Here is a 12109-nt window from a genome sequence, read left to right on the forward strand (position 1 = left end):
TGAGAGTCCTCTCACCGAAAAAATTTCCATACTCTGTCATCAAAATTAAAAAAGTGATTTTACTGTTTTTTTTTTCCTTTCCACAAACTCCTTTTTAATACTTTACTTAGCTGTAATTGATGTTCCTTTTTATTTTTCAGATTACTGTAACAATGAGACGAAGTCTAGACTCGTTTTTTAATATTTATTTGAAGAGACTAATTTTTGTCGTCATGGTTACAAATTGTTTGCGTTCATTGTTCCCCCCCCCCCTCAAGCCTTAACTAGTAAGTTTTACACTTAAAAACAGGTTTGTTGGTGTAAAATCATATTTTGCCAGGAAAACTTCTAAATAGATTAACCTTTAATTGGAAAACTTCATGTAAATACAAAATTTCTAGATTACTTTATTCCAGTGTTGCCAGATGGTCAAATCCAGATTTCCCCAATTCCCTTCCAACTTTTCGCCAAAAAGCCATGTTTTCTATCAAAATTCCCCAAATTCAAAAATTATTTTTCCGCTAATATTTTCATAAAATGAATCGACCTCTAATATTTTTGTCTCTTGAAAATAAAATTTTCCCCAAATAGCCAAATTTTCTTATAAAATTCCCCATTTTTTTTCTTCCCATCTTCCCTTTTTTTTTTCTCTTTATCTTTACTAATAATAAAGCTGAAAATCTCTCTCTCTCTGTCTTTCAGGATCTCTGTGACGCGCATAGCATCTAGACCGTTCGGCCGATTTTCATGAAATTTGGCAAAGGATTAGTTTGTAGCATGGGGGGTGCACCTTTAAGCGATTTCTCGAGAATTCAATTTTGTTCTTTTTCTATTCCATTTTCCCGAGCAAAATTATCATAAGATGGACAAGTAAATTACCAAGCTATCATAATGTAGAACCATAAGGTCGGCAAGCCAATTGGTGAGAAATTCATCATGCATTATTTGTAAATATGCAGGGGAACCAAAAGACCTTTTAATTTTCTACTACGGGCAAAGCCGTGCGGGTACCACTAGTCATAAGCGCCTGACCAAAAGATAAGAAATAGCCAAAGGTTTTTTTTTTCTACTTGTATTTACTACTCTGTTTCTGTATGTATATTTAAACTATGATTTTTGTATATATTTGTCCAAGAACATTCTTCATCGCACTTATTTTTACCTATTTCACGTATCAACTCACGCAGAACATTAATGCAAATTCCGTAGCATAATATTCCACATAATGGGAAATGCGAATTCCATAAAGTTAAGCAAAGCTAAACCAACGCTGTTTGATACAAACAATGTAACTACTACTTCTAGACGCAAATCTAAATACGAAAAAAATCCCCCCCCCCCGAGGTTTTTTTCCCCAGGTTTTCCCCAAGAAAATTTTTTTCCCCAAAGAATTCCCCTCAAAACCCATTTCCCAAAATTTCCCCAGAGAGCACCAGATTTCTCCAAAAGGGGGAAATTTCCCCCAATCTGGCAACACTGCATTATTCCCATCATTTAAAGTTAATAAGAAATAAAAATACTATAACAGTACTATACTACAGTAACTGTATTAAGTGCTGATATATTTAGTCTTAAAAAGAAAAACATTACCAAGATTGATAGAAAAACTAGTTTTTATTTAAAAGCACTTTTCAATAAATATTATTACAAATTTTGTTATACTTAATGAATTATTCCTTACATCAAATTTAATTTGTTTCATATTAAAATGAATTTGACACAAAATGTGATTTCTAAAAGTTTTAGTTAAGGTCAAAAAGACTTTTTACGAAGACTTATACCAAATTAATTGCATATCTGAAAATTTTCTTTAAAATATTATAGTTCAATAACTATTAAAATATTAGTAGAACATACACAAATTTGTTCTGCCTTGTATCCCTATTTTTTTTTCGTTAATTGGTCTTCTCTGTTCTTTCAGAATACTTTAAATTACACAGAATCACTCCTGAGTGTCATGTTTAAAAAATAAAAAGCAATTTATATTTACTAATACTTTAAAATAACTTGTCCTTTTATTATACTACCATACTAAGAACAAAAGTCATATCTGCCCTTTTTATCAAAATTAGTTATGGGCACTAGTTGGTGTTTTGAAACAATTTACCTAAATACAATGCTTTGTAATCATTTGTGAATGGGAAAAATGTTTCTAAAAATTCTGAAAAGTGGCATCTGAATCAAGTACATGAAGTGTAAAACTTAAAAAGGCAATTTCTCATTTTGTACTCATCTGCAGATATGAAATTTGTGCTTAGCATGGCAGTATAGACATCACTTTAAAAGGCAAAGAAACGAATTGAATTCATCATTAAAGTTTCTTTAATCTTAGTGTTTCAATGTGCAAATGTTGGATTACTACCTTAGATTTTATGATGTATCACTTCTTTTTGGATGCTCTGGACACACTAAAATGGCACATGCAAATTGTACGTAAGGCACTCAATCATTTAAGGCTTCCAAGAAATATGCTCTTTTCTTCTCACAGCAGTTAATTCCTATTTAATGCAAATCGAATAAATAACATGAATTTTCATTTTTGATTTCTTCTAAACTTTGGAGTGTTATTACTTATGTAAAGTGTACAAAACATATTGGCATTTGTGTTAACATACAGTAAAAGTTTCAAAACTACCATAGAAATGTTTCAGTCAAAAAGTAGAAAAATATAGTAAAATGTTCAATGAAATTACTAGCTTATACGAAAGTTGCAATGATATTTCATCGCTGTCAAACTGTATTTAGATTAGAATCTAGTGTTGAAAAACAGATTCAGAGCAGGAGTGGTACAAAAGTCATGTAAATGCAGTCACTTGTTCTGCATGCTTGTGCAAATCTGGGTACAGCTTTAGACTTTGTAAATCACCGCTTTCTGAATATTCAGCAATCTGATCAGAATCCATTCTTGTGTGCCACTTTTCGAAGGAGTAACTTAGAAAATAATTTGCAGTGTAGTGCAAGTATTAGATAATAGTCTTAAAAATAGTTACAATATGAAGTTTAAAAACATACGTTACTCTACTTTAAAACATCTGATAGTACATGCAGATAAATGTTTTGCTTACAAAAGTATTTTTTGTACTGTAATTATATTATGTATATTTTTGTGTTCGACCAAAAAATCCACAGTATTTGTTGTTTCAATCAAATGTAAGCAAAAGGGGGCAAAAAGTTTAAGTTGCAACAAAAAATATGAAAGAAAGCCAGATAATTTTTTTTAAACCTAAAAAAAATAATGTACACAGCAGTAATGTTTATTCTATGACAATTATGGCACAAATTAATATCAAATTAATATAGGTACTAAAAATTATTTTAAAATATATTTTATCTACAGATTAATCTACTGCCATCTTTGATTTTTTGGAATTTTTCAACACATTTTCAAGTAAATTGAAAATCAAAGGGTTCTTACATTCTTCTAACAAAGGATTGTTTGCATTTTGTAAATTAAGCTATACTAATCTTTATCACAATTTATGATATCATCACATTTCAAATTTCACAATGAACTGATTTCATTCTATGTCACACAAATTCAAATAGAATAATTCTTATAATTATTCAATGAGCATGGAACATATTAAATTAATTTCCTGAAGTTTAAGCTCATTTAGTTAAGGAAAAAGAAACTAGTTTTCCTTTCAATTCGTCCATAACCTTCTCAGCTTCACTTTTAATGAAATTTAACTTTTGTATAAAAATGCAAGTTCAACTAATGTGATTGAGAGTGTTAATACGCATCCCACTGTTTGATGTGATCAACTTTGCAATCATTAGCAATTTCCATGTGCATTTTTCAGTTTACATTTCAACAAATGGATATCAGGACTTTGGAAATGAGGATGTTGTTCAGATGGATGGATTATTTGAATTTGAAAAGATTTCTTTAGTTCCTAAAAAGAAAAATAAATTGTAAATTAACACAAATTATTAACATGTACCATTTAATATCAAGTTACAAGCTACGAAGAACATTCTAAGCACAACAGCAACAATATAGGAAGCTACTTGCACACAGCTATGATACTTGGAGAAACAACTTCATTGTTGTTTAAAAATTTACTAGGCACTCGATTTTTTTTATCTGTTTTAAAGACCAACAAAGAAATTTCAAGGTTAAACAATACTACAATAAAAAAAGAATCATATATGACTGATTACATTGTAGAGGATTCTAAGATTTGATAATATATTGAAAGCACATTGAGATTAATTCAAAAACAACAAGAAGTTCCGTCTAGAACTAGACGAGCCTACTTTCCCGTATACCCATACTACTTTCTAGTACCTGATCAATATTCTCAAAAATAGCTAAAATCGCAAATTTTTTCAAACATATTTTTTTTAATATTTTAAGCTGATTTCTAGGAATAAAATATTCCTTACTTTTCTTCAAAAAAACGAACAAATAAAATAGCAGCACCTTTTAAACAAAGCAGCTAATACACTTCTTTCCATTAAAAAAATTTTTTAACAGCTTTTAAAACGAAAAAATAATAATAAGTTCATTAAAATAAATACATCATATAAAAAAAATCGTTTCTTTTTCCCCTGTTGCCGAAAATAATTTTTTAAACGAATTAATGCACTTACCAAAATAAAAAAAAAACAATAAAATGTCAACTTAAAGAAATAATTTTCATTGTCAAAAAAAAAAAAAAAGAAAAATCGTCTGCGCATATTTTTCGAGTTTATTCACCGAAAACCAAATACCTAAATTAAAACTTTAGCGTGAAAATAAAAACAAATCATATCAACAATAATTATTTCACAGTTAAAACCACAGCAGCGGAGTCGGAGTCGGAGTCAATCTCATTTTGGGATAAAAGAGTCGGAGTCGAATATCCAAGAATCGGAGTCAGTCATTTGTCCTCCGTGTATAAATGTTTGCCAAAGCTACGAAGTCAGAGTCGAAGTCGGGGAGTCGGAGTTCGATTAATTGTCGGGAACAGGAGTCAGAGTCGGTGTCAGGTCCCCCTAAATTCTCGGAGTCGGAGTCGGGAGTAGGTCGTCAAGAGCTATTTCCAACAAAGTTTGTTTGAAGTAAATCCGCCTTCAAGTACGGAATCTACATTGACTTTCAGTTTCCCCGTAGGCGCTAATGTTAAGGGATTTGAACTGTTCAAAATTGAACGGAAAATTGTTCAAATCAAAAAGATATCTTATATACAAGTTTTTTTACCAAAAGCTTTTTCCTAAAAAGCTTGTTTGAAGCAAATTCGCCTCACAGTTCGGAATTGCTTTGAATTTCCCCGTAGGCGCTAATGTTAAGTTTTTTTGAACTGTTCAAAATTGAACAAAAAATAGTTCAAATCAAAAAGTGAAATATGGGAATGAGGTGTCCTCGCCGAGATCTTTCGAACAAAAAAAAGTTTGTTCGAATCGGACTATTCATTCAAAAGTTATTAGGGGGGGACAGACAGACAGACCGACAGACAGACCGACAGACAGACAGACCGACAGACCGACAGACAGACAGACAGACCGACAGACATTTTTCCCCATCTCAATACCCTACTTTCCAATTTTTAATTTTTCAATATTTATTTAATTATTTTATTTATTTTTGACTTTTTTTTGTTTTTTCACGATATTTTTAAGATGCATTAAGCCTTCTTTCATGCTTTTTTCTTCTTTTTCTGACTTTTACTGGGAAAGTAGGCTAAAAAATAAGAATAAATATGGACAACAGTTGGTATTTGTTATGCAATTGGGATTGTAATTTAAAAAAAAATCCAATACAAGAAAAATATAATTTTTAAAATTCACGTTTCTTGAGATCCTGAATCTCATACAATTACATCGTAGATGGAATTAAAGAGGAAAACAATCACGACAGGTAACTTAAACCTTACCTCTAAAAATTGTTTCAGCAGTTCCTTTTTGTTCCCAATTATTCTATCTTCATATGAAATCAATACTTCTGTCTTATTACTTGCAAGATTTACTAAAGTTGGTACAAGACATTCTACAGACTACAGAAAATGATTATACATTAAACAAAATTAGAAATCATATCAGAACAAAAGTTTTCCAAAAACAATAATTGAACAAGGATGTTAAAACTTAAAAGGCACTTAACAGGCAATTTTGAAGGAAAATGATAAAAATATTTAGGCCGCCCCCCTACAGGCTCGGGCCAACAGGTGTCCCTTCTCCCCTCTGTGCACCAGGGCTCGAAAATTATATTGCCCAACATGCCTGGAGCATGTAAAAATTCCGATCAGGCATGAATCTTTTACCCTTACATTCCCAGTTTGGCATGTAATTATTACAATTTTTAAATTAAGTTTTTTTAATTTTAATGACTTATTATGTACTATTTATTTAAACTTTTTTTTATGTTGTGTATTGAAATAATTCTTGATTCAGATATAAAGCTGTGAAATTAATTTTTTGTGTGATTAATACTAGACAACAAACTCAAATATTTTTGTTATTATACAATTAAAAAAAACTTGGGCATGTAAAAGTTTATTCGGGCATGCACCTTTTAGAAAAACATGCCCGGTAGGACATGTAAAGTTTTAAAGATTTTTCTAGTCCTGCTGTGCATGCCCGTGAACAGAGATAGTATATTTTAACCAAATATTTGGTATTTGTCCAAACATACAGTTGGAATTTGAACTGAATATTTGGTATTCAGCAAAAATATCAGATTCAGTGAATATCTAAATAGTTGACAAGCCATTTTTGTTAAAATGCTTTTGAGCTTACAAATTTTTCCCGATTCCTCTCCACCTGAACAAGCACAAGTTTTTGTTAGAAATGAAGGGATAGTTTTTGAGAACGAAAAAAATAAAAATAGCAGGTACCTTATCATAATAGATGCAGTCAGATACAAGAATAATATCAGGTGTTGGATATTTATCAACATCTTCTCCCCACACAAGAACAGATGCAGAAGCTGAGCCTTTTAGAATATCTTGATTGGATTCAATATTTTTTTGTATTAGAGGTATAAATTCTGGTAAGTCTGTCAACAAAACATCTGCACTAAAATCATTAAAAATAAAAAGTACTACACATAACTTGAAATATAAGCATTAAAATTCAGTAAACAGAATCAAAAACATCAAAAACAGTTGATATATCTTTGCCTCAGAGCAAAATTAAGACATCTAATCCCAGTAATAACACTTAAGATATCCTACTGTTGGTCTGAGGCGATGATATAATGCAATGACATCTCAATTACCTTAATATGCTCTCAGCACCAACTTATTCTTAATATTTCGCTTTTTTTAGTGGTATAGAGCACTGGCGAGTTTGAGTACAAGCTGATGCAGTCATACTTCCGAAAAAATCAATTAATGCCCACTTCTAAGATACACTTTACTTCTTCTCACAAAATTGAAATGATTAATCAGCCAAATCATTTCAAACATTTTTCAGGGAGTCAAATGCTCCCCCCCCCCACCCTCTTAGCTTTGAGAAATTAAATGTATTTACATATATGTGGTTTAGGTTGTATTGAGTATGCCCTCTTTGACCCCCTCCCCCAGAAAAAATCAAAAACATGGGCAAACATTTTTTTCTGCCTTTGAGAAAATCATATTCCATTATCTTACATGCCTGCGGTGAATTTTAACAAAACAATGACAAAGTGTTGACAAAGTCTTCCACAGGTAATGTTAAAGGTTTGGAAAACAAATTTCTTAGATAATACATTTCTAAGCATATAGGGGCTAAAAGAAACTCACATTTTGTGCATTGAAAAAAGAATTCCTTGCAATGCCAAAACACATGTCTGCAGTGTTCCTGCACTGTGCTTTTAATGCTGTTTTATTTCCTTTTATTTTTTTAAGCAAAGGTATTTTTATATTTCTTATAACTAATTTTTGTTTGTAGCAAAAATTCATTTTAATATAAAAATTCCATATTTTCTATACTTACCCTTTTTGCACAATTTTTAATAAATAAGTTTTATTAACTTTGGGGACGTTAAAATAAAAAGATTTATGCCACTGAAGCATTAAACCTCATTATTCTCAAAATTTAAATTTGACTCGTAAATTTGAATTGTAAATGATATCAGAATATTATATATGCTTGCGCTTTTTTATAAATTTTAATATCTGTCTTCCACAATATTCAATTTTTTGCAACTACTCGGTATTGGCCGAGTATCTGATCAAAATTTGGCCGAGTACCAAGTACTCTACAAATTGGCCGAGTACCAAGTAGTTACCAAGTACTTGGTACATATCTACTCCTGAGCAAAACTCTTTGGCAACTAAAGCACAAAAAAAAAGGCTCTCCTCTGATATGCCCTCCTCTTGGCGAGATTTTAATTTTTCGCTCGATACGAAAATCGCCAATAAGGCGATAACTTGGCAACCCTGGTTTTGCAACTTGAACGCTGGAAAGTAGTTTCTCGAAGTCTGTCTTTTTGCACGTGTGTGTGTGGTAGGAGGTAGGTGCTCATATGTTCCGCTCTTAGGGAGATTTTAAGTTGAATACTCTAAAATAAAGTTTCAATTCAAACTTTATTTTAGAGTATTCTTTTTCTTGTTGTTTTTTAATGTTAATTTAGTTGAATTTTCTATTTTAATTATGAGTTCGGTTTGTGATGTTGTCCAAATGTATCAATTGAAATTTTTGAATGAATCTTCTTTTTCTTTTTCGTCAGGTCGTCCAACGTTTGGACGTACCGGAGTCCTAAATAGATTTTTTATATTTAAACTAATTGAAAATAAAGAGGTTTTTTTAGAATTTTTAAGGGAAATTGGTTTACTTAAGAATGAAATGTTATGTTCTAGATGTAATTCTGTTATGAAAATTAAAAAAACTAAAAAATGTTCAGATGGGTTAATTTTTTTTTCTAGAAAGGTTATTGGGGGTGTTGTTTGTGGAAAAGAAGCAACGATCAGGAGTGGGTCATGGTTTAGTTCTAGCAAGTTGAAAATAGAGGAGATTTTTTTGATAACATATGAGATTTTAATTGGGACCAAAACTGCTGATATTGAAAGTCAATATTTTTTTTCATCACAAACTTTAGCCGATTGGCGAAATTATATTAATGAAGAAATATTAAATTACATTGAATTAAAATCCGAACAAATAGGGGGGGGGGTTGGGAAAGTTATTGAAGTTGATGAATCTAAATTTGGGAAAAGAAAATATAATCGGGGACATGCAGTTGAGGGACAATGGGTTTTTGGGGGGGTTGAACGGGGTTCGGGGAAAACTTTTTTGGTTGCTGTTGGGGATAGGGGTAGGGAAACTCTATTTTTGGCAATTAAGCAGTGGATACTACCAGGCACGACGGTGCACTCCGATTGTTGGAGGACATATGATACATTGGGGGAGGAGGGGTATGAGCATTTAACAGTCAACCATAAACTTAATTTTGTAGATCCAGAAACTAAATGTCACACTAACACAATTGAATCCACATGGAGACACGTTAAAAGTACTCTACCAACATATAATAGATTAGGGGATTTTAAATTTTATTTAGCTTATTATTTATACAAAAAAAATTGTGAATACAAAAATGAGGATATGTTTGTAAAGTTTTTGGAAATAATTCGCGAAATTAATTGGGTGGAGTACAAAATACAAGTAAAATAAGGTTGTTTTTTTTGGAATTTTTTTTGTCAAAACAAACATAATTTAAATATTTTTGTAAAGTAATGATAATAAAAAATGGGATAATTTCCCTAAGAGCGGAACATATGTGCACTGCCTCACGTGAGGAAGTAAAAGAAAAGATAAAAAGGTAAGTGAACATATTTTGAATTATTGTGTTTTTAGTGTGTTTCTGGTAGTTTGTATTTTGGTCTGGTTGGCATTTTTGTAGCACAAAAATGGTGTTAATTTCACATAAAATCTGTGACTTTATTGTATACTGAACGGAGGAGATCTGTGACTTATATCCGACTGTGATGTATATTAAAAGTCGGAGGGATAACGGACCGAGCGGCAGCGAGGTCCTGGCGAGCCTGAGGTCTCATAGTACTTTCGTAATGAGGGCTCGTATCCCGGAGAAACAACGGAAAAAAATTAATGCATTAATTTCATTAAATAATTAATGACATAATTTGAATTTTTCCTGTTGGCGCTAAAAAAGCATCGCTAAGAACGATGTATGACATATGACGTCATACATAGTTTTCTTGGCGACGCTTTTTTGGCGCCAACAGGAAAAAGTCGCCAAGAGGGGGGTATATCAGATTTGTTCCAAAAAAAAAAATGCAATGACACTTAACTTTTGCATCCTAATTTGATATTAACAACTTCAGACTGTATAGGCTTTAGTGAATGTTCCATGGATTGAAATCTCCCACCCCCAACTATTTTTAAGAAATGGATTTGAGAAATTTTGGTAGGAACTTCAACAGATTCACATATTGCCTCTTTAACATTGAGATTGTGGTCACATTAAAAAAAAAATAATAATAATTATTTGCCAGATTTCAGTTTAAAAAAAAAATCATGACCAACAGTTTTTGCTTATTATGCATTAAGCAACAACAAGCAGCACAAAGTCTTCATGTTTGGAAATTGAAAAAATTTAGAAATTACACTGAATTGAAAAATTCATTCAAAGTTTTTCATTACCAACTGGAGAAAATTCAAGTACATTAAACTATAAACAAACTGATGTTTTAGTTCAAACAGATGCAGTAGTCATTCAGTGTATCTTTGAGGCAGTCTGAATAACTTTGTCCCACATCATTTTCAATTTTTCAGTTTATTTGACTTAGAAATAATAATAATAACTAGAAGTCCCAGCGATATATTCTTGCTGGCAAGGTCATAAAAAATGATTTCTGCTTGATGATTTTAAAGTATATTATAATATCAAAAATATGGAAAGTCGCAGAAGTTATTCGGACTGGCTCCAAGATACCTGGAATGACACTTACTATGACTTTCAAGATGTGTATAAATTTTTTTTTTCTGTGAAATTGATAACAGAATTTAAAATTTTAGCAAGGCATTAAGATCACAGGTTGGCCTATGTTAGCAATTGTGGACAATCATAGCAAAGTTCAAGTAGTAAAACAAGGGGAGTAGCTAATTTCAGACCTATAACCAAACCTGACTTTAAGACTTTTGAAAATTGGAGAATCTGTGTCCCCTTCATGTAACTTTGTGACATTTGCACTATTACTTAAGTTGAAATCATGCAGTTTCTTCTTTCTAATCACCTGTCTAAAAAATACTGGCAAGCTGTTATTCTCATGGACGAATTAACCAACTGAACACTGGATTTGAAAGCAATAATTAAGACAATTACTGCTTCTGACATAGGGTCAAAAAATAATGACTTCAAATATACATCATACCTTTTATTTATTAAAAAACGTGTTACAAATTTTAATAAAATTGTATTATTACTTTATTCTGGTGCTTTAAAACATTATGCAAAGTATATTACTTAAAGTACGAAATTAAGATGCTCGAACTTATGAGTTTTGGAGTAGGTAATTTTGCCCGAGAGCAATGCTTTCCAATTTTTAAAATGCGACAAAGGCTTTATGCATACAAAAACTGGAAAAATTGTCTAACAGGGAAAATGTGAGGATTTTTTTCTCAAACACAATTAAATTTATAATAATAAAGAAATAAACTATTACCCTAAAGCAGCAGCAAATAGCCCAACAACTCCAGTACCTGAGCCGATGTCAATAACAGTTTTACTGACGAAAGAATTATTAGCATTATTACTGTGATCTAAATATTTCGCTAAGGCAATACCTGCATCCCAAACGACACATCCTACATCACCCACCGTATATTGATGGATTTTAAGATCTTTGTCACAACTTTCAACTTCCAATTCTCTAACGAATTCAAAATTGCCATCAGTGTCATTCTTTACAGGTATCGAAACTGAAGTTGCAACTTCTGCCATGCTAACTTAAATTTTGAAAACGCGTCTGATTTGTTTACAAAATAACGATTGATGCAGTTACAGTCAATACTTCTTACTGCCGAAAAAAGAATGGAGATATGAAAAAGAACTGAAGGCTAACTCATAGATTGCGTTCGTTGAGCGGCCGGTAGCTAACTGGTAGGTTCCCATGCTCCTTTAACAAAGACATTCCCTCGCTTTTAAAATAAAAATAGAGGACAGAAGCAATGATGAAACTAACATCTTATAACTGATTGATAA

General features: G+C 31.6%; 1 protein-coding gene across 1 annotated transcript; it reads right to left on the reverse strand.

Moving 5' to 3' along the window:
* Positions 1-1621: 1621 nt before the first annotated feature.
* Positions 1622-11848, reverse strand: LOC129218618 (protein N-lysine methyltransferase METTL21D-like). The gene is made up of 4 exons (XM_054852939.1): positions 11571-11848; positions 6798-6978; positions 5838-5957; positions 1622-3875 (listed from the first exon to the last, which is right to left on the reverse strand). Exons 1-4 carry the CDS (start codon positions 11846-11848, stop codon positions 3756-3758), a joined length of 699 nt encoding a protein of 232 aa, XP_054708914.1. The 3' UTR covers positions 1622-3755.
* Positions 11849-12109: the final 261 nt, after the last annotated feature.

The sequence above is a fragment of the Uloborus diversus genome, chromosome 1 (assembly GCF_026930045.1).
Source record: "Uloborus diversus isolate 005 chromosome 1, Udiv.v.3.1, whole genome shotgun sequence".
NCBI lineage: Eukaryota > Metazoa > Arthropoda > Arachnida > Araneae > Uloboridae > Uloborus > Uloborus diversus.